The sequence below is a fragment of the Haemaphysalis longicornis genome, unplaced genomic scaffold (genome assembly GCF_048455015.1).
Source record: "Haemaphysalis longicornis isolate Haplotype H1 unplaced genomic scaffold, Haemaphysalis longicornis Haplotype H1 scaffold_9, whole genome shotgun sequence".
Classification (NCBI taxonomy): domain Eukaryota; kingdom Metazoa; phylum Arthropoda; class Arachnida; order Ixodida; family Ixodidae; genus Haemaphysalis; species Haemaphysalis longicornis.
The window spans coordinates 148963529-148985730 of NW_027526460.1; the positions used below are offsets into that span (position 1 = coordinate 148963529).

The following is a 22202-nucleotide window of genomic DNA, read 5'->3' on the forward strand; positions in this document are numbered from 1 at the left end:
CGGTTTGTGCAGGAAAGCGTGGGGGTGCGCCCTCTGCCTCGCTCAGTTGTTATTAGAGTAAAATTTCAGTTCGTTTTCGAGGTAGAGCGGTGTCCCCGGGGGGGGGGGTGGGTGAGGTACTTGATGACGAGAGGAGGTAGCTAGATGAGGAAGAAATGTCTATTCACAAGTGTGTACATGTATTTACCGGAGACGGTGAAACACGCGACCAGGGTGTCACCGCACAATCCCTGATGGGGGCCCACAGGACAAAAAGGTGCCAAACCGCCCCACGGTTGGAGAGAAATGCATGTGGTTCTGGCGCCCAGAAACCGCCACGGGAGCAAGTAAGCTAGCGTTTGCTCTCGGACGGAGCTCCGGACAGACTGGCTGATGTGTGCGCATTTGCCCGGCGGGCTGTCTCATTCGGCTGCTCCTTACGCAAAATCAGTGCGCTAACTATTTGATGGTTTTGACGACCGCCCATCTCTGTCCTTCTGACGATCAATGAGGAGAGAAAGGCATTCCTCCGACGTTGCTCAGGTAACAAAACACTGACACCTGCAGCGATCATGCATTTCACGGGAGGAACGGAACCTAATACGCACAGTGAGTGGGGAGACATAACCCTGTCGAGGCTCATCGGCTCTATACTTGGCTATTTTTAATTGGGGCTATCCTTGAATGTGGGACGTATGGTGCCGGTTGTCTGCTTTTGCTTATCTTCTCCGGAGCAGGAAAAGCGGTGGTCTTTTGAAAGCCTCTGTTTGTGTGCATGACGCTGGGTGACTGCGGTGGCTAAATACCATGGCCACGGATGAGATACGCCGACACGCCAGACCCCTAATGTGCCCCGCACTTAATACACAAGGTGCAAATAGTTGAGCACGGAAGCAGGCAGGTAAAGGGGCTCCGCGGTACACCACGGCCATGTTGCGAACATCTGGTCATATCGCGAGTGGGATAATTAGGCGGCGAAGCGTACAATACGAGGAGTACAGAACCTAGCCGCCCAATTGTGGTATCGGCTGAGGTATTATCAATGTATTAAGGTGCTTTATGTAATCGAAACCTTTCGTAGTGGGCCCGATGGCGTCCTTTAAAAAAATTGCCTCCAATCCCCGCTGTGAAGGAGGTTGGAAAACAAAGCATTAAACTACACCAACAGCAATTGCCCATGTGACATCACTTGAATTCACACACGTGGCTCTACAAAGAGTGGAACTGGAGATTCTGCTGGCCGTTACCTGGGATTCGCGAAGCGCTGTCGCGAACGCAGCAGCGTCGGCCACGACCGGGCTAGAGCGGTGGACGCTGCCGCCGTAGCCCGGCCGTGCGTCGGCAGCAAGGAAACGGAGAGGAGCGTCTTTTGAAGTATGATACAGCGGAACCTAGCCATCTTGATGTGCTGTCTCGGTGCTATACCACAGCGCGACACAAGCGTAGACACCGAAACAATTCGGCATGTCAGCTGAGTGATTTCCATTTATACTGATTTAAACTAGTTAGTTTAGTAAGTTTGAGAATTGCCGAAAAGCTGAGGGAGCTTTTATAATCGCTATTTGTCAGAACCAGTTGGTAGTTTCGCCTTTTGTAACATCTATAAAACACAACGGAATTAGTATTCATCAATTTAGAAAACAGAGTCCCATTCGTGGCAAGCAGTGCGCAAAAAATAACGTTTCTCCAGTGACCAGATGTCTGCATATGGTCTCTACATTTTGTTTTCCCACCCTTCAAGCACATCCTTAATGTATCTTTGCCGTACGACAACTTAATTCCGACGGGTCCGGGTTACCCAGAGGGTGCTGTTGAACAAGTTAATCTGGCCGTGCGTAGAAAGCGCGCAACAAATGCGAAGCTGCGCCAAAACAGACCGAAAACAACCGTCGCTAAAGGACACGAGAAAGCCGTACAGCCGAACCGCCCATCAGCGCGCGGGGAACGTTGGGTAAATTCGCTGTGCCATCTACAGTATTCTCCGTGAGAGCCAAGAAACTTTGTAGAGCTAATCATTGAACATGTTTTCCGAAGGTCTGTTTAGTACGTATAACAAGGCCCAGGAAAGGGCTGCAAAATATCATTGCAAGAGAACGCCTCTGGGTAGAAGCTTACAATACGGAACTCACTTCGTCCCTCCAATCTTCAGCCTTTGCTAGGTGACAGGAACAGTGGTGGTACAAGACATACATTTATATAAAAAACTCGAAGAACATGAACCCGGTTAGGCAAACAGATGTTAAAGGGGGGTTTCACTTGCACAATGAAAGTGATGAAAAACACGGCTAAAAGAAGACGGGGAAGGGAAATCTGTTATTTTGTTTTTAATTATCTTTCGTTTCCATGCAGATTGAAGTCGATAACCGGTGATCGATGCTTCATATTGCGGATTTCCACGTTGTAGTCGTTTCTAATAAATCTAACGCGTCCCGGTGGTTACTCTAAGCATTGACGTTTTAGAACCAGTTTAAATATTCGTGATCCAGTGACATTGACATTATTGACGGTGCTTTTGGGGCGCTGACGTACTTTTTTTTTGCTTACGCATTTTTTTTTTGCTTTTTGCTTAGGCAGTTACACAACATCAAGCCGATTTGCCATGCGGCTTCGCCGCCCGCTACTCTTACTCGAAGAAAGCACGCTGCTCGTGGTTTCACTTCACAAACGCCTTACTTCCCAAATAACCGCTCCAGCTAAGACTCGAAAGATAACATTAAGTCATCGAATATCAGTTCAGGCAATGAGAGAACTTGAAATCGGCCTCAGCTTTGTTTCCGTACGAGGGCATCTCCAAAAGTCTAGAGTTGCGACTTAGTAGAACTACTCTTCGGGCAGTGTTCAAGTTTGGCATTGTTTGCTTTCGAAAGTGTGAAGTGACACTGCAATGCAGGAGGCTCGTAGCGCTGAATTCTTTTTGTTTTTTTTACGCGTGATAGCTACTCTTGTATAGCTTTCTTGGCAAGGTAATGGCTGGGCAAGGCAATACCTTACAAAGAATAAAGGAGTACTTATATGCGCTGTTTCGGTTCGTAAACGCACTAATTGAAAGGGGCCATGCAGACGAAACACTATTTTGTTTTATATCGTGTTTTATAGTTCCCCCAAGCCCTTGTCCGGAAGTCAACGGTGGACTTCCGGTCTGAGTTAATTCGTTAATTCACTGAGAAATTAACGAATGTAAGTTAGAGCTCTGATTCATCCGCCAAATCGTGTGTTTTCATGACATCTGCAATGACATCGCGAGGACAGGTATGAAAGCTACAGGGGAGCCTTGTTTACCGTTAGTCAGCCTGGAAGGCGTCATCAAACCGCGGCTGGCTTTTTTCAGTTTTCTGCGTTTGCTTTGTTTTCGACTGTATTTGCACCTCGCTTGTTTTTTTAATGTAGAAAAAAATCGTTTCGTGAAACACGGTGTTGGCTACAAATGTGCTCACATATGACCCCGTCACTTACGCCTTTCGGACAGTCTCGTCTGAGGCTACCCAAAAGCGCCGCAGTGCTGTGCAGGTAATACAAGTGTAGTGCACGCAGTACCAACAGCAGTACGCATACTTTTATGTTGACGTCTACTTTCGTAACTAACGCCATGTGCCGGACCATTCTTACTGCAATAAAAAGCATGTGCCCTGAATTCAAGGGCAAACATCTCTTTCGGCAACCTTATAAGCACTGCCTAATCTGCGTTCACTTTTGCCGGCCTCAGCCAATCGCAGTGCTGGCCCATATGACATAATAGCTTATGTTGCGGGAAATGAGCTAGCGGGTCGCATGGCCATTGCTTTTTTAAGTGCGAATGCACTTCTTAAGCGAGCCTGAAGCGTCCGCCGCCGTCCGCATTCCGCCGCCGTCCGCATAGCAACAGCTGCGGGTGCGCGCGCTCCTCGTCTTCCTTGGCAAGGGGGGAGATGGGCGCGCGTTGCCTGGCCGCTGACATGGCACATACCCACGTGGGGGATTGGCCAGGAATCGGGCGTGAGAAGGGCTAATGCACCCCGCGCTGCTTGGCCGCTGACATGGCACATACCGACGTGGGGGATTGGCCAGGAATCTCCTCGTCTTCTTTGGCAACGGGGGGAGATAGGCGCGCGCTGCCTGCCCGCTGACATGGCACATACCCACGTGGGGGATTGGCCAGGAATCGGGCGTGAGAAGGGCTAATGCACCCTCTTAAAGGAGTACTGACACGAAATTTGAAAGCTGAGATACGCTCTAGCAATCAAGTACAACGACAACACAAATAGGTGTCTGTGAATAAATGCATCTTTCTTTCTTTTTAGTTGTGTGTGTGTGTGTGATCTCTCTTTCGCGAACATTACCGAACCGCGCAAATTGAACTCATGCATTCGCACTTTCACATTCTTCCCCTCGGGGAAATGCGGGCAATTTTTTTTTCGTAAGTATACAGCATTTAATATAATATATTTGTTGAGGACCAGGAAGCACATGCAGTTAAAGGAGCACCAGTTTATTGGCTACCTCCGAACGGGCGTTTAGTTCGCGGAAGCAGATGGCACGAGTCTCGCGGCACGTGCGGAAGTTGATGCTGGCTTCATTGGTTCTCCGTCGCTTTCCTTACAACCAGATCATGTTTTGTAACAAGATCCGGGCGGGCAAAGAACGAGTCACTCTTTCGAATGAACCAAACTTGTGTTCTCTCTGCATGGTCCCTTGAAAGCATGTCATAGCCTACTAGCGTACCCTCAGAAAAATTAATCATAATCAGATGTTGTGCAGGGAAGGCTCCGATTAACCAATTTCAACATAAAAAGCAAGCCTTGAAATTTGTACAGAACCACAGAAATTTGTTTTAAGCCTGCCCTGGGAACTACTTCGAAAACCGAGAGGCCGATGTTATAGCACAGCTTTTAAAGATAAATGTTGAAGCCTCAGTTTGTGCCCACTCTATTTTGCGAACAATAACAGCAGTGTAAAGATCCTAGATAATATTAGCATATCTCACAATTTGTAAAATAGGGGTTTTTATGCCTGGAGTTAAGTGTTACTTGAAGCACTGCGTAGCGATTGTTGTGAATAGTTGAGTTTAGACATGGCTTTGCTGGATATAAGATCGATATATTTGTCCTACCGGAGGCCACCAGATGTGATAAGACAAAGGTGTTATTGTAGTATCATCAAATCTGTAATTAAAGGGTTGAGGATGCCCCTTTTTTAGTACCATACATAATAGCATATTTTTTTACGGTCACCTGCTATGTCTGGCACCATTGAATTACTGTTTCTTGTTCGCCGTTTAGTTCTCATTGATCGCTGGGGGAGTTGATTACTGAGCATCTAACACAGTCGTCTGCATACAGTCTAATATTGGCGTCACATTCGTCCACAAAACTGATACCATTCAATTACCAACTTTCAAGCTACATCCAAGAACAGCCGATTTCTCTCCGGTTGAGGTAGTTTAGTAAATGTTCAACCCCCCTCTCTCTCCCTCGCACTTCCCTCACTTTGAAGGGTGCATCGAGCCCATCACAACTCTTTCTTTCGCTCTCATCAAGCTGTGAGCAGAAAAAGCGCGTTATCTATCACTGGCATCCGGACACATCAAGTGCTTGATAAATGCCTTAGCAATACGGGATACCAGTGCGACTACGATTCTTAATTCCTGAGACGGAGCTTGCACTATAGAATATTTAAAATCTGGTAGGAAGTGCGTGCGGCACATTTTGAGCAAACATTTCCTGTGCTGTAAGGGGCGCGATTGACTTTAGAGTTATCTTTGCCGGGGCTTTTAGTTAAGCTTCTATTCAGACTTCGAAAGAACTGTTGAACGGGGCGTCACTGGGGGCCCTACACTGTGGGTTTCATAACTTTTTGAAGCGTGTGCATCAGATATATAACGAAGTGCCGCAAACACGGTGTTTAATATTAATCGGCAACTTGAGTGAATTTTCCTAAGTTTTGCAGAAACGCCGAATAGTCTGATGCAGTTTTCGGAGATTGTTTTTCTGTGAAAGTGTTTCAGCAGCCTGCTTATAAGTCTTCCGGTGTATATTCTGCCCTTCGCAGGTTGATCACGGCGTCGGACGAGACCGATGTACTCTTGGCTTGGAACCCGATAACGCACATTTCAGGCTTTCTGTTCACCATTCTTTCTGCTTGCATCGGCTCCACCTGCGTCATAGTTCCTCCTGACATCACATTCGAGCAGTTCATTGAAGTTTGCACAAAATTTCAGGTTTGGGTTCATCCTGCTTACACAACCATACATTTGCTTTTTTATTTGCTAAAGAGAGAGAGAGAGAGAGAGAGAGAGAGAGAGAGAGAGAGAGAGAGAGAGAGAGAGAGAGAGAAAACGTCTGTTCTTGTAGGAGTGGTTCCCTCTTCACAGGAATTCGTGTAGCACCGGCTGCCCTCTCGGTGAGCAGGAGCTGGTCCGAGAGGCAGGGGCTGGACAGCATTGTCTCCCACTGCTCTTGAGGATTTGAAATCCGGGGAAGGGGTGGTCGGTGCATGTTTTTTCTACACTCTAGGATAAAATGTCGCAGAGTACCAGGTTTTTGGCAGTATTTGCATTCTGCTAGATACTGGGGGGGGGGGGATATCCGGTGAAGCCTAATTGGATGCGGGAAGGTGGTGGTTTGTAGGATTCCAAGTGTTCTTTCTTGATGTTTAGTGAGGTTTGGGTGGAGCAGCGGGAAACTGCGTCGATTAAGCTTGTAATGTATTATTTCGTGGTGTGTTACAAGAGGTACAGGTTTCTCAACATCCTCCGAGGCCGGGTCAGCCAGTTCTCGGGCCTTTTGGTGGGCAAATTCATGGCCCTCCATGGAAGAATGTGCAGGCGTCCACAGAATAATCCTTATTTTTGTCAGGGAAATTGGTTGAGAGCCTGCGGTGCGTTTCTAGTGCCACCCAACCCCACCTGAAGCTCTTGCACGCTTCCTGGGAGTCTGTTACGAACACCCTGGCTTCCGTATGTATGAGGGCCGGTGCCACAGCTAGCTCCTCCGCTTCTTTGGTCTATGTGGTTATTACGGTGGCACTGACAAGAAGCTCTGTTTTTGCGGTGATGACCCCTGTCCTTGCTCTTCTACCACGGATTGTGGCTACATCTGTGTAGAGCGTTTCCGGAAGTGTGCCGTATTATTTGTCTAAGGCTTTCGCTCTTGCTTCTCGTCGACCGGAATGGTGCACCGGATGAATGTTTTTTTGGAAGTGGATTGGATAAGATACTATGCCGCCACCGCTCAGGGAGCTGCTTGTTGGGCTTCACATCTGGGGAGCTCCATTTGATTCCATGCAACAGTTTTTGGCAGTTTTTTGTCATTGCAAGCCGTGCTTTCTGGCTTGAGAGGTGGCCCTCTATTAGTTCGTCCTCCATGTTGCCCAGACCCATGCGAAGGAGCCTATGAGTTGCCGCGCTCATGGGAATCCCAAGGGCTTAAGTGTTCAGTGAAACATCCTGGCACAAAAAGTGTTACAGGAAAGGCGTATCGAAATCCGGGAACGAAATTAGCAACGAGCCTGCGCCATTAACTGCAATGCATGTGAAACACCCATCACTCGAAGTTCGGAAATCTGAGAAGCTCATAGGCTTCGGCAATATTTCAAAAATAGCACACTGCTAAAAATCTTCTTTAATTTATTATTTATTTATTTATTTTACCCTCAACGACAAGGGCATTACAGAGGGGAGTGGGGACTGATGTAGGAGGAGCAATACATGAAAAATGAAACAAGTGCGGCCGCAACAACAACAGTACAGGTTCACTAACACCTTGGATCACATTGTTGACAAAGCACTGCGGAAGCGTTCGCTGTCTTGGATGCCAGCAATTGATCCTGGAAGGTGGTTCCAATCGCTCGATGTTCGAGGAATGAATGAATGAAAGCACATGTTAGGCAAGTCATAATGCCTACTTTGTGAGTGTGATCAGTGTGGGACGAAACATACCAAGTGGGGGGAATGAGGCCTGTGCGCAAAAAAGAATTGTGGTAATAAATTTTGTGAAACAAGCAGTGCCGATTGTATTTACGACCAGTAGCCAGATGAGGTAAGTATGAGGAATTTTTCATGGATGTAACACTAGCTGTCCTGCTGTAGTTCTGAAGGATGAAGCAAGTGGCGTTGTTTTGGGCTAATTGTAATGATTTAATGAGAGTTTCAGAGTTTGGATCCCAAATAGACGCGGCGTATTTGAGTTTAGATCGAACTGAAGTTTTGTAAAGCAGTGTTTACAATGAGACCTGTGCGGAACGGAAATTATGACGTAAATGTCCCAGCATGTCATTAGCACTGTTCAATAAATTTTCAATATGCAATGACCAGGTTAGATTATGAGAGATGGAAACACCTAAGTACTGATATGATGTAACGGCTTCAGGCGGGGCGATATTGAGATAGTAAGCACGGGAGGAGTACGCCGACCGGGAAACTTGCAAAGCTTTGCATATAGTTGTGTTAAGTTGCATTTGCCACTTCATGCACCAATTTGATATGGCATCAATATCATGTTGCATATGTTAGTATCGTTAGCATCGTTTATGTCGCGGAAAACCACACAATTATCAGCAAATAAGTGTATGTTAGAAGAGACATGGTCTGGCAAATCATTAATATATATGAGAAAAAGAAGAGAAGCGAGAACTAAGCCTTGAGGTACACCTGATAACACGGGACTAAATGAACATTCAAGGTTATTGCACATTACAAACTGTGAACGGTAAAGAAGAAACTGCTCCAATAACGCGAAAACATTTTAGTCAAGGTTTAATTTGCTAAGCTTGAAAAGAAGTAGTTTATTGTACACCTTGTCGAAAGCTTTTGCGAAGTCAAGTAAAATACAATCGGCTCGTGAGCGATGGCCCAAAATGACGTGAAGTTTATGGGTGAAAGATAGCAACTGTGTTTCGCACAAAAATGTTTTGCGAAAACCGTGTTGTGCGCTGGGAAAAAAAGAGTTAGACTCAAGAAACCTTACAAGATGTGAAAACAAAACATGCTCATATAATTTTACACGGGATACTAGTCAATGAAATAGGGCGATAATTGTAAGGTGACTCTTTACTTCCAGATTTATGAAGAGCGACCCCTTCCCGACCTTGCAGTCAGCTGGAACGTCGTGACTGTCCAGTGACTGCTGATAAAGTTTAGACAATATAATTGATGAGTACGAAATAGTGCTTTTCAAGAACTTCGTGGTAATAAGATCGCTTCCGGGACTACATGATGGTTTTAAAAATTCGATTATTTTAGCGATGCCGGCTGAATCAATCATAATATGGCCCATTGGTAAATAGTTAGATGATGGGTAGCTTGGGAAAGGAAAATCAGGGGGTGCAAGAAAGTTCCGCTTGAGAACAGCATTTAACACGACAGGACACTCGGCATCAGGAACAACACAACTATCACAATCAACTAAGCGAATAGACGTACCTTTGTTAGGCCTCACGACACGCCAAAATTGTTTTGGGTCAGTCGTAAGCATGGAAGGTAAGGTGTGTTGGAGCAAGGTAAATTTCGCGCTTTTTAGTGCACTTACGTAGCCAGAGTTAGCACGTTTATATGAAAGCAATCGGCTTCCGGATGGAAACCTCCTAATGGCCCGGTAGAGCCGTTTTTAGCGATTAGACAGTTTCTTAAGGGTTTTGTTATACCAAGGTGCTTTGGGATTTGACAAAAGTTTGCGTAGAAGGATGTATTTGTTTGTTGAATAATTTTTTATTTGAAAAAATGCGAGTTCACTTCGACCATGCCATTATTTAATTTAGTCAAAATGGGCTGAGTAATCTAGAAAGTTCGTTATTAATAGCTTCAAAGTTAGCTTTATTAAAATCACGAATCAGGTTAGTGGTATTGGTAGATTTGGATACTTCAATGTTCAATGTAACGTCGCCAGTGGTCGCTTATCCCGGGTAGGTAAGAAACCTTCGACACAAGTTCCGGATGCGTGGTTAGAAGAAGGTCAAGCGTATTAGCACAATCGCTTGTAATTCTTGTGGGTTCAATTAACATTTGCGACAAAGAAAAAATTGAGCAAATATCGAGAAATTCCTTCTACTCAGAAGAATAGGCATCAGATAAAGGAGCATCACGAGACCAGCATATACTTGGAAAATTAAAGTCGCCCGATAGCAAAATAGGTGCGCAAAGGTGTCACATAGAAACATGGTGAAGTGCATCATGCATCTCGGACACAAAGCTGGGGGGATAAGAGGGCGGGCAATAACAGACGCCAAATACAAACTTGCGGTGGCCGATCTGTAGGCGCGACCACACGGCTTCTAGTTCACTCTGAAAGTGGATAGCAGTAGACGGTATTGACTTCCTAATTGCGAGCAAGACACCACCACCTTTGCGCTGTGTGCGATCGCAACGGTATATTCTGAAGCAAGAAGAGTTGTCGAAAATTTCGCTGTTATGAATGCTAGAATGTAACCAGGTTTCAGTGAGAGCAATTACATCAGCACTACAGCCGTCGATAGAAGAATTACGTACTTCGCGCTTGTTAATGACACTTCTGGTGTTAGCTAACAAAAAAGATACATTCGATGTTGGCAGTAACGGTTGAGTTATCAGAGATACGCCACTGCGCCTGAACGATTCCTATTGGGTCTCAGCTTGATGCGACGCCGGGGCAAGATTCGCCGAGATTGTGCGCCTAATTTCACTGATCCTATCATTCACAGCGTCATACATCATATGTAACACTTGCCATCAATTTCAAGCTTGTGTTTTAACTTATTGCGAGGGGACTGTGGCTTGCTTTTGGCAAATTCTAAGAGCTTTTTTCTGCCAAGTCTCGTTGCAGGCGAAAAGTCTTCAAACAATGAGACATTGTTTTGCTTTAGTTTAGAACGCAATAAAAGTATTTCTCTTTTATCTTAAAGCTACTAAGCTGCATTATGACTGACCGGCATTAGCCGTCAGAAAGGACGCAGATGCGATGCGCACCTTCTACTGCATTCCGGGGAAAGTGACTTTCGAGTGCAGACGATACAATAGCAATCGTCTTCGCTTCGGTTTCATCCCATGCTTCCTGCTGGTCCGGAATGCCATAGAAGATAACATTATTACGGCGAGACCTGTCTTCAAATTCGTCTAGGCGGTTGCTCAGGACAAGTTGCTGAGATGACAGGCGCTCCGCGCTCTCCCTCACTTCGTCAATGTCGCATCGAAGCTCATTTAAGGCGCCGGACTTGCGTTCTAGAGATTCGAGCCTACTGAACACATCAGATGGCTTTATATCTAGCGCATGTTGATTACTTTTAATTTTCTGTTGGCCCTTAGCCAGCGCTAGAGTTCTCTGATTTATGTCTTTTAGCATTTGCAACATCGTGCTTGCTTCCTCTGTACTACTATCGGAGAGTTCGCCTTTAGCTGAGTCGGTAGATCGCAGTTGCACTTTTTTCGAAGGACCAGGATTTATTTCCACCGCACCCGCCTCCAACAACAGCATTGATACATCAACACAGTCGCACAATGTCGCACAAACAACCTGTGGACACGAGAGCAGTATCAAAAAGCGATTGTCTCATCGCCTATCGTACAGGCAAGAATGGTTACGTATCTTCGGAGCAAAAAGGTGACGGGTGCTCAACATTCTGCCACAAGCGCTGTTCCCATGCCCACTGAAGGGAGGGACGATGCGCGGCCGGCTTATATCCTTGGGTCTGGGTTGTGTCAATGTTGATGCGGTCGGATTCTGTAGGGCGGGGGCAGGTAGGTGATGGCCAGCGCTGTGTCGACAGTGCGGCCCGTATCGCCGAACGCATGCAGATCCTCGACACGGGAAGATACGGCAGGCCGTGGCTGACCGATAAATGGTGACGGAACGGAGCAGAAGATTACCAGCGTAAGGATAACCTGCTTGGCGAAAAGACGATGGGTGCTCAACATTCTGCCACAAGCGCTGCTCCGGTGCCCACTCTATATGAAACGCGACAACAAAAAGATCCTTGTTTAGAAGTTTCAAAACTACAAATTCTGCCTCTATCTTTCAGGGAAATATCAAGCGCATTTCAGCACAGACGGCTCCACATCTAATCTTTTCGTGATTTCGAACACGCCGGGAGATTTCATATCACCAGGTGGTATCTATTTCAAACAGGTTCGGTAGTTTTGTTTCTGAGTTGGGTATGTCCGAAAAAATTAGAAAAAAATCAGCGCCTTTTCACGCTGTGAAGGATGAATAGAGGAGCTAGACGCAGGCCACTGAGTGTGCTAAGCAAAACTCGTTTGTAATTCATGATTGAGCGTACTTCCTAGCTAATTAGCGGGATGAAACCTCGGACTACAGCTTCATAGCATGGCCCAAAAAGGGGGTGGTCCGGTTCCAGATCGTGAATACCCTTGCTGGACTAGTGGGCGCTTAAAACAATTTTTCATATATCCAACGGCGCATTGACCATTATGCTCCTTGCATTCCGGAAGCGAGGTTTCTTCGGATGGCACAAGAACCTGTTCTCTCAAAAGACACTGGAACCTGATGAATCTTCGTTGCAAGAACCGTGCTGCCCTGGAATTTTTTAGAATTTCAGCACGTTACTACTTAGAAAATCCCGCGTACATCAACGCCTTAAATATCAGCTCAGCAACATAAAGTCGCAAGAGACTTTTCCGAGCGTCACTGTCGGGAACGAAATTGATCAATGACCAAAAAGGACGGAAGGCTCTCTACGGTACTTAAGAACGGTTGCACAGTTGTAGTTATTTCAGTCAAGAAAAAAGTGGCTTGCTGAGACTTAGGAGCCACTTTTACCACTTGAAAGCTTTCGCCGGAAAGAATGTGTATTCTGTACGACGCAGTGACGAAGCCCTTGACCGCCATTACTCAGCTTCTTATTCCTCGTATATGCAATTACCAACCCGATGCTCGAAAATTTCTATGCATTCGAGTGACAAAAAACAGGCCCCGTTCGCCACTTAAAACTGCCCACATGAACTTAATGTTATTTAATTGGCCGTACGTAATGCGCCTGTAGCCTCGCAACGGTTGAAGTACATGGTTTGTGGGAGTACGGATTGCTGTTGCTTTTGAAAACGATTATTGGCATACAAGGGAAGGTAGTTTGTTGGGTAACAAAGTGGCTGTGGAGAGAAACATATTTCTCTCTTCCGAACATTGTGTCAGTTTCTGCAGCAAGTACTCAGACCACGATGCTCCTTCGCTACATAAAGAGGATAAAGAGGGAAGCTTTTACCCGATGTTCGGGAACCAACAGACTGCGTTCTGGCCTTAAGAGGGGAAGCGTAATCCGTGGCGTTTTTTCGTGCCTCTGCAACACACGCGCACGATCATTGAAAATCTGGGCAAGCTGCCCGGTGTGCAAGAGCATCCTGAGGTGCTTTTAACAGCGCGGATGTTCACGGGCTCTCAATTTCTGTTGATGCCAGTCACTCCAGGCAAAGGTATCCCGTTAGACCGAAAGATGACGCCACCGCCCTCGACGTTTGCCCAGTGCGTGATCTCGGTTCGGGCGCGCGTCAGTCCCCACAAATATGCCCCGATAAACTACCAGACCTCGGTGGGTGCGCTTTGAGTACGTACATGCCGCGGATATGGCCTAGTGAGCGTACCCCGCCTTTGCGGTATGTGGTCACGAAGGTGCCGTAGTCGCCAAATACCACTGCCGTAATCACACGAAAGGTTTCCGTAGACGATCATGAAAGGCTGTACTCCTTCGTCTGTACGCGCCGACCGTCGGCCCACAACCTTCGCATCCTTACCGCGGGACCAGACGGGCTCCATAGACGATGCCACGTGCGTCGACTGCGCGATCCCGCCTCGCGCGCCGGCGAACTCGGCGCACTACCACCGTGCTAGTATGCACCGATAGTCTACCAGACCTCCGTGGGTCTGCTTCCAGTACGCAGATACCACGGTGAGTGGGGTTGTGAGAGCCCCACGACTCTGCACGAGATGACCGGCGGCGTGCGCATGTCAGCTCCGCTGTTTCGCAGGAGTGGAACTGGCCATATTTTAACATTCGGGTAAAGTTTCGCGCATTGCTTTTTAAAAAGTAAGTGACTAGTTAAACTACAATATTTTCACGACAATTAATCCCACCAATTGCATAGGGCATGAGGGGCTATTTGTAGCGATTCGGGATTTCTGCAATGTCTATTGCGTTATGAACACAAGGAGGTGGATAACTTTGTCCGAATGAAGTCTTTCCTGCGGTAAGGGTTACAGTTGGTCTGTGTTCTTGGAGCACGTTATTTCTAATATATCTGGATGCAAACAGAAAATGGTGACGGGTGGTCCCGCTAATGACAAATCTGGAAATTAAAGAATTGTTGGCGACGGTTAGGTTCCCTGCACGCCCGCCACCGAGGAGCTAGCCCGAAGCTGCACATTACCGTCCAGGTAAATCGTCAAGCTGGAATGCGGGTTAACCAGTGTCATAAAGGCAATCAGGTGCTCGAGATAGGGTTAGGCACGTGCGGTAAGGGCTGGAATATAAAAAGTCGAGCGGGATTAGTTTAAATGTACAACATGAAGATAATGGCACAATTGGACGTTCTGAGTCGTTGTGCAACTTGTATAACAATAAATATTTTCATATGAAAAGCTGTTAAATTTAAGTGCTTGGTTGGTTAGTGCTACAAAGCGGCAATTGATAAGAAGCGTCACGACAAATCGCCGTTTCGCAACACCCAAGGAGTTCTTCTGGTAACAACCAATACCCCTCCTTAGCTTTATACGTAACGTCTAGAAATCGGCCCTCCTGATACCCTATGGACCGTGAATCTTTGGTTTATGTATGGAGGCCTTGTCCTCTTCTAGTGAAGCGGTTTTCATTGCTTTTCATTGTTCTGTATCCTCGTCGTGTACATTGTTCATGAAAGACGACAGAAACCTGAAGGCCGTGTAGTGCGATAACAGATTTTTAGTGTATTGGTTAGCGGGAATATGGCAGTTCTGTAGTTTGGGCTTTGCAACATTTCTAATAAATTTGGAAGCACCTAATGTTAAATTACGTTGCCAGAGGAGACGTTAGCTGGAAATTCCTGCCAACACGTTATAGTTTACATGGCATGCGGGTTCCGTTGCTAAGTTTCTACGTTGGAACTGGACTTGGTATAGTGTCACCCTTACCTTTTGGGTCGGTGGGTTCAGCTCCTCCTGAATTTTCGGGGAACATTTTGGGGAGGATGATGTGCGCAAAACCCAATGGTTGTTCAAATGGATGATCACAGGTTGCGTTAGTGTATTATTTTATTAGCAGCGACTTGTGTTAGAGGCCTGGGGATGCTGTTTCCAACGCCAAATTTTGCGTAGGTGCACGTAGCGGTCATGAATTGACTTCAGGATTATATTCACCCATGACGGGCGTCAGGCAATGCGAAAGGTGTGGCCAAAGACAGGTACGTTGCGAAGGATTTGTTTCGCGTGTTGGTTTCGAGCTGTCGAGTTTTTGCGAACAGGTAGGCATATCCCATGCGAAGAGTCAGTAGCTTCTGTCGGGGACGCATTATTCTGCCATTCTTCCATCTACTGGCACCACTGTTAAAAAGGAGTTGTAGACTTCGCAGCACATATTAGATACACCATGTAAGTTTAGGTGCTGTCCATCAGAAGCCACCACCATTCTTGGGCTTGGTTTTGGGCGGGGGTCCCCGCAAGACGCGTGGGGTTGTTCTCGACACAGATACACAAATTAACTAATAAAGGCGAAGACATATAGATTGGTTAACATTTCAGGGATATGCAGCGCACGTCGGAGGAAAGCGGTCATATATAAAGAGCGAATATCTTTTTTTCTGGAGTTAATCGGGCCATATGCTTCTAAAATGTTTTTTACGGCGCTTGATAGTTGGGGGGATCATTTGTGCCGCCTGCCTACAGCTTGAAATTCGAGAAGCTCTAGTAATTCACAATAACTGGCCACAGCTGGCTTCATACAGGCCTTTGCATGAACATTTCAAGAATCAATGTTGTTACGCATGTTATTTCTTTTTGAATTCAGAACCATAACGCCAGTAGGCGCGCGAGCTGGAAACTTTCAGAACAGTGGTATCGAAAAAGCTTTAGCAGGGAAAATTTTAGAAAAAAGCCTCGAAGTCTACTCCTTTGTTTCCGCCGAAATATGCACCAAAAATAACTACACTTAAATTCGAAAACCACATCGTGCACCGTGTACACCCGACTCAAGTCTTCTGTAAGAAGCACACAATTGGTTACAAGCATGAACATCAATTGAAGTAGCGCATTCAGGTGTTGGCCACTTGTACATGCCGACTTAGACTCACGAAAGTCCTGCTGATCCGTGACAGGAAATATACACCATCACTGAGGTAACTAAAGCTATCTTCGTTATGTGAAGGGCGATATAGCTTCCCATTTTCTATAATACCTGCCAGACGGGTTTTTTATAATAATAATAATGACTTTATTTAGCATCAAGGATACATGATGCAGGAGACCTGCAGAAAAAGCTGGCGTGATGCCAGCTTGACAAGGCCGCAGGCCCCCTCCCCCCTCCCCAAACACATGGCAGCAGCCGTCACACTTTCATAAAAATATTCCGGATCATACGCGTGAAATAAACAGGTCTACTACAAGAAGAATCATCACTGTACATGTGTGATGAAACGAAACATGTAATGCTTGAACAAAATATAGTTTCAGAAAATGGGAAAAATGTAGGCGCATTTGCCTTAAAAAAAAAGAACCATACGCGTGATACATACAAGTGAAGCATACGAGAAGGTCTACGAGAAAAAAGGAGCAACAAACTCTGTACAGGTGTAGTGCATTGGTGCGTATATTGCTAGAAACAAATAATCGATTTCGCAATGCGAAAGACAGGCGTACTTGCCTTGCAAACACAAAAACAGCATCATAAAGAAAGGAAATGCCTAATTTATCGCTTTGGCAAACACCACAAATACATACTCATTTTCCAAAAATGAAAAAACAAACAAACAAGACACCAACAAACGTATCGCGAGAAAGCACAGAGAGAAAAAACAGGATACAAAAATACATTTTTAAGAAAATTGCAAGTAACAGAGCAAGTGATCATGACGCCAGGAGAAAAGGATTTCGCAGTTGTTTAAAGGTGATTTTTTCTAAGTCAATTTCTTTATCCCAAAGTTCATTAAGCAATCGTGGAAGTTTATTTCCCAGCGATTGAAGACCGTATGTGGTTCCAAAGGTTCGAAAATTCCACACTTCATTTTTTCGGGTATTATACTCAGGCTGGTTAAGTACTAAATCTGCCGACTGCTTTAGAAACGGGTTACAGGTTTTGATATCTTGCTTATATTTCTTGGACAAAATAAAATCGTACATTTTTATTACTGGCATCAAGTTATATTTTTCAAATAAAGAGCACGTATGATAGGTACTTGGCACGTCCTCTACCACCCGTAAAAACCTCTTTTGAAGCTTATGAAGTTTGTAAGTTAGAGCCCAAACTAGATGGCAGTAATTGATTCTTAATAAAAATAAGGTATTGTAAATTAACAACAGAATATTCCGAGGAAGCAAGTGCTTGTTTCGGTGCACAAGGCCGACTACCTGAGAGACCTTCGCAGCTAAAAAGTGTAGGTGATGATCCCATGATAATGTTTCTTGAAATATTACTCCTAACATTTTAAGAGAAGGGACTAACTCGACAGGGATGGAATTTAAAATAATCGTTTGATTTACAATTTCCGTTTTATTTTTAGCATGAAATACCATAGCCTTAGTCTTTACAACATTTATTTTTAGACCATTTTCTCTTGTCCATTTTTATAATCTAACCAGCAGTAGATTTGCATGTGTTATTAGTTCGTTCACGGATTTTCCTGTTACTTGTATCATCTGCATATATTATAAATCTAACGTTAGAGGAAATGTTCACGATATCATTAATGTAAATATTGAAGAGGAAAGGCCACAAAATGCTTCCTTGTGGAACTCCTGTAACGATTGACAAAGAATCTGAATTGTGACAACCCACTTTAACAATCTGATTACGGTGTTGCAAATAAGACTGTAGTAGTGACCCCGCCGTTCCACGAATACCGTACCGTTCCAGTTTTTGAATAAGTAATTTGTGGTTAATGTGGTCAAACGCCTTCGTAAAATCTACAAACAAGCCCAACACAACGTTTCCCTGTTCGGATTGCTAATAAATGTACTCTTTCTGTGCCATGAGAGCATATTCTGTACTAAGAAGGCCTTTGCGGGAACCATACTGCGAATCATGAAGCAACTGAAACTTCTGTTCAAAATTATTCAACCGTTTCAAGATTAGCTTTTCTAAAGCCTTCGATAAGACTGCCAGAATGGACACTGGCCGGTAATTTGACATGTTATTCCTATCGCCTTTCTTGAAGAGTACGGTAACGCGTGCAACTTGCATTCTGGAGGGAAAAACAGCGCGGCCAAGGCACAAATTAAATATATGTGTTATATATGGAAGAAGGAACATAAGAACATGTTTTACAGGTTGAACTTGCATTCCGTCAATATCAAGTGCGGTACTATTTTTCAAATTCAAAACTAGCAATTTCACTTCATTCTCACTTGTCGGATCTATAAAATGGTACTGTCGATAAATGGGACATTTCCAAGATTATTACTTACATCACGTGTTTCTGCGACATTTACAAAGAAGTTATTACAAGTGTCGGCCAAGGGCTTTCCCGATATAACCGCGCCGTTAAGGTTTATGCTGTGTACTGAACCCGAGGACACATTGCGATTTAAGAGAGAATTTAGCCTTTTCCACATTATATCTGAACACCCCGAAACTCAGCTAAACATATTGTTATAATAATCTTGCTTAGCTTTTTTCAGGTCTTTATTTAGGCGCTTCCTTTTAACCTTTAATTCTTTAAACAGTCCAGTATCTCTCGTTTAAAGATAGCGGCTAAATAACATATTTTTTTCTTGTATTCTTTTCCCAAGTTCAGCGTTAATCCACAGTTTACGAACCTTTCTGTTCTGCTTTGCTTTAACCAAAGGAAACGAAGCAGCGTAAATTGGCTTTAGAATGTTCAGACATTCTTCGTACGCCTTGTTTGGCTCTTTTATTTTAAGTACATTCCCCCAAGAAGCCCTTAAAACATTCTCCGAAAACGTTTTCAGAGTTTGTTCGTTTATACACTGGGTGAAAAACGTGTTCGGTTTGTTTTTATCACATACATGTTTCTTACAACAAATGTATATTGGCAAATGATCACTCAGATCCACAGTAATAACACCAGCCTTGAGGTTTCCTGTCGGTATATTTGTTAAGAACAAATCAATCAAGAGAATAGCTCGTTTCACTTTCACACAGTGTATTTGATGTGCATGGTGTTTGACGTGGCCTGTTTTTGAGAAACCCCGTGCCCACTGGACAGCATAAATACCCTGATATAGTCTGCAATGAGCACCGAGCCCTACGGTTATTATATAAATACACATCTACAACGTTTCAATTGAACATTTCAGCTTTGATTGATAATATTCTAGCGTAAACGTAGCGACTGGTCAAGAGTAAGGGGTATAGTTTAATAAGAAAAGACACCGAAAACCCTATGGCAGTCTAATGGCGACTCTGCTTGCTGAGGGAAGCCCGCGCGAGAGGGAAAGTCCTCTTCCTCCTTTAGCGGGATGTTCCCGTGCACACCCAATCTCGCGCGAACGAGGGATTGACGGCACCGCCCTGCGCTTCTTGAGTGCCTCAGAGTTGCCTTCTAATGACCTGACTGTGGCACTATGCCTGCTATCTTAAAAATAGAGGCACCTCATCAGGAGCACATATTATATGGGATATTTTATGATAACAAATGAGGTTTAATGATAACTAATAATTTTTATAGAATGATTTATAATGGTAAGGAATGATTTCCTCATAACTAAAAAAGGATAGCATATGCGTTTCATTGTTCGCGATGTTGCTTTTATGCGTGTTTAGCGCGCGAATGAAGCGTTACGCGTTTTTATTGCCTGCGGTATCGCCCGGATATCTTTACATGTCTGCATGTTGTTATTTTTCTGAGGTCGAATTTTGCAGCGGTATTTCCCTGCATATTTTCTCTGGGTTAGGTTACAGAATTATTGTGTCCGCGCTACAGACATTGTACTGTCTTCTGATCAAATTGTTTTTATTGTGAATACAAAACTGTGAATGCAGACGTATTCTTTAGGATGCACCACTTGATTTTTTTACACACGTTGGTACTATTTCGAACGCAGTGCCTGTATGCCATGTAATGGAGGCGCAGTCCTTGTCAAGCGTCAAGGGCTTTTTGTCTGATTACCCTTGCAGTGTCTTTTCGACGGTGGAAAAATAAATTATTTGATTTAATTTGAATATATCATTGGTAAATATCTCTCAAAATTTTACAGTACACCTGCAGTCCTGGGCGGTTTCTGCAGTTGTTTGTACGACATGACTAGACTGTGAACTGGAACCGTTCGCCTTCATGGATTCATTTACAACGTGCATCTAAATAATTCAGTAAAAAGCGTACTATGTGGCACTGAAGCTTATGTCGCCGGAAATTCAGGTTGTTTGCGCTGGCTAGGTTTCTGTTCTCGAGCGGGTGCAGAAACCGAAGCCTCTCTAACAGTGCCTCCCTTGCGGCAGTTGTAACCCAGACCGCTTTAACACAACTTTTGTTCAATTGTAGGGCCAAGTTAATCAACATTATTATTTCCTATTTGTAAGCTTTTCGTTATTCGCATGTCTATTCCGTTTTTCGAAGGCGAACCCTAATCGTCGGTACTTAGAACAGTCATTAGAAGTCGACGATGGAGTACCGCCCTTTTACGTAATCACAAATAATTGTAAAATTCCATACCACGTGAATGACTCACGGTTCTAGCCTAAGCATGCTACTTCTTTTAAACAACCACCCCCCTCTTCCCCCCCTCCTGACGATGCGCACCAAAAAACTGGAAGGACAGCACGCCCGTTGTACAGTTTGTTCAAGTAGGAACATCTTTAAAAACAACAGAACTGCGGGTGGATAGAAATTTAACCCCTATGCATGACGGTTCACACAAGCGCGGCGCCTAATATTTTCCTTGATCGGTGCAGGTGACATCGGTGTTCAGCTTTCCGACCCGCCTTAACGGTCTCATCAATGAAATGCTGCGTTCAAATCTCCGCCTCGAAAAAGTGCGGAAGCTGTGTGTGAGCGGAAGCACTGTGCCGGAAGTCATCACACGCCACGCACGAGATGTCTTCCCGAACCTGCGCAGTTTCCGAAACTTTTTTGGCAGCACTGAGTGCGTGGGCGTGATAACGACACCTGGGCAGGACGAGATCTGCTTTACGGATCTCGGTGTGCCAACACCAAACCTTGAACTCAAGGTAGGGACGTCTCGTCCTTTTAAAATTTCATGACTACAATAGTATTTTCGCGAGAGGTAAATTTTTCGAATAAAAATAGTAACAGTCATACTTTAAATAAGTCTTTGAAGAAAAAAAATTGAACAATCAAGTTTTGCTTTTGTTTCCGCGGTGCAGTGTAAATGTTTGAGCAATTTTTATTGGCAAGGAAAGGTTTATTCATTCCTTAAAAAAGTTAAATATATAATTAGTCCCAAAAACTTAATTTAATTTGAAATATAACGGAACTGGAGGTTTGGAGTTCAAATGTTCTCTCGATGCCCCACAGCAAAGTTCAAAAGAAGAATCAGCGGTGTTTAACTTCACCTTTTGAGTGTAACAAAACGAGTTTGGAAAATGAGAGGTCATGGTATTCACAATAGTGCAGCAGGTACATGAAGGAAAATAAATAAATCTCCTGATGCTTATAATCTTGTCTGGGCAGTCAAACGACTTAAAATATGTTTTATGGTGGCTGTTAATATAAAGAGTTATAGTGATTTGCATGAACAATACTCCTTCGTATTGGTGGAGGTGAGGTGACCGGTGAATGAGGAAACATATCACCTGTGAACTATGTACGATGAATAGAGAAAGTATAGGATAGTTAATCGCCGGTTTAGCCATAAAACATGTCTTATCGTAGAATGGGTAAGCAATGGATTACTCACTGCGCACAAGAGAAGCCATACGGCGTCGGTGCATGCGTATGCGACAAAAAAGCGGCTCCTGGAGGATCATAAGAACGCCGGCACAAGAGTTCATCACTAGAGGCCGGATATTTAGGCATTACGATGCACGTTTTAGGCGCCAAAATAGGCCGGCAAAACAAACATTTAGGCATCAGAACTTCTAAATACAGTCATCATTAATGTTTACATCAATGCAAAAATTTCCAACAAAGATGTTGCGTTCTGTATCTACGATTGGAAAAGCAAAGT

The 22202-nt window shown here is 44.6% G+C and overlaps 1 protein-coding gene across 1 annotated transcript in view; it reads left to right on the forward strand.

Annotated features, from left to right (window-relative positions):
• Positions 1 to 22202, forward strand: part of LOC144152151 (putative 4-coumarate--CoA ligase 2) — an 84815-nt gene that overhangs the window by 33379 nt on the left and 29234 nt on the right. Inside the window, exons 5-6 of the mRNA XM_077683368.1 lie at positions 6004 to 6172; positions 20968 to 21243. Coding sequence (XP_077539494.1) covers positions 6004 to 6172; positions 20968 to 21243 — 445 coding nt within the window. The remainder of the gene's footprint in view (positions 1 to 6003; positions 6173 to 20967; positions 21244 to 22202) is intronic.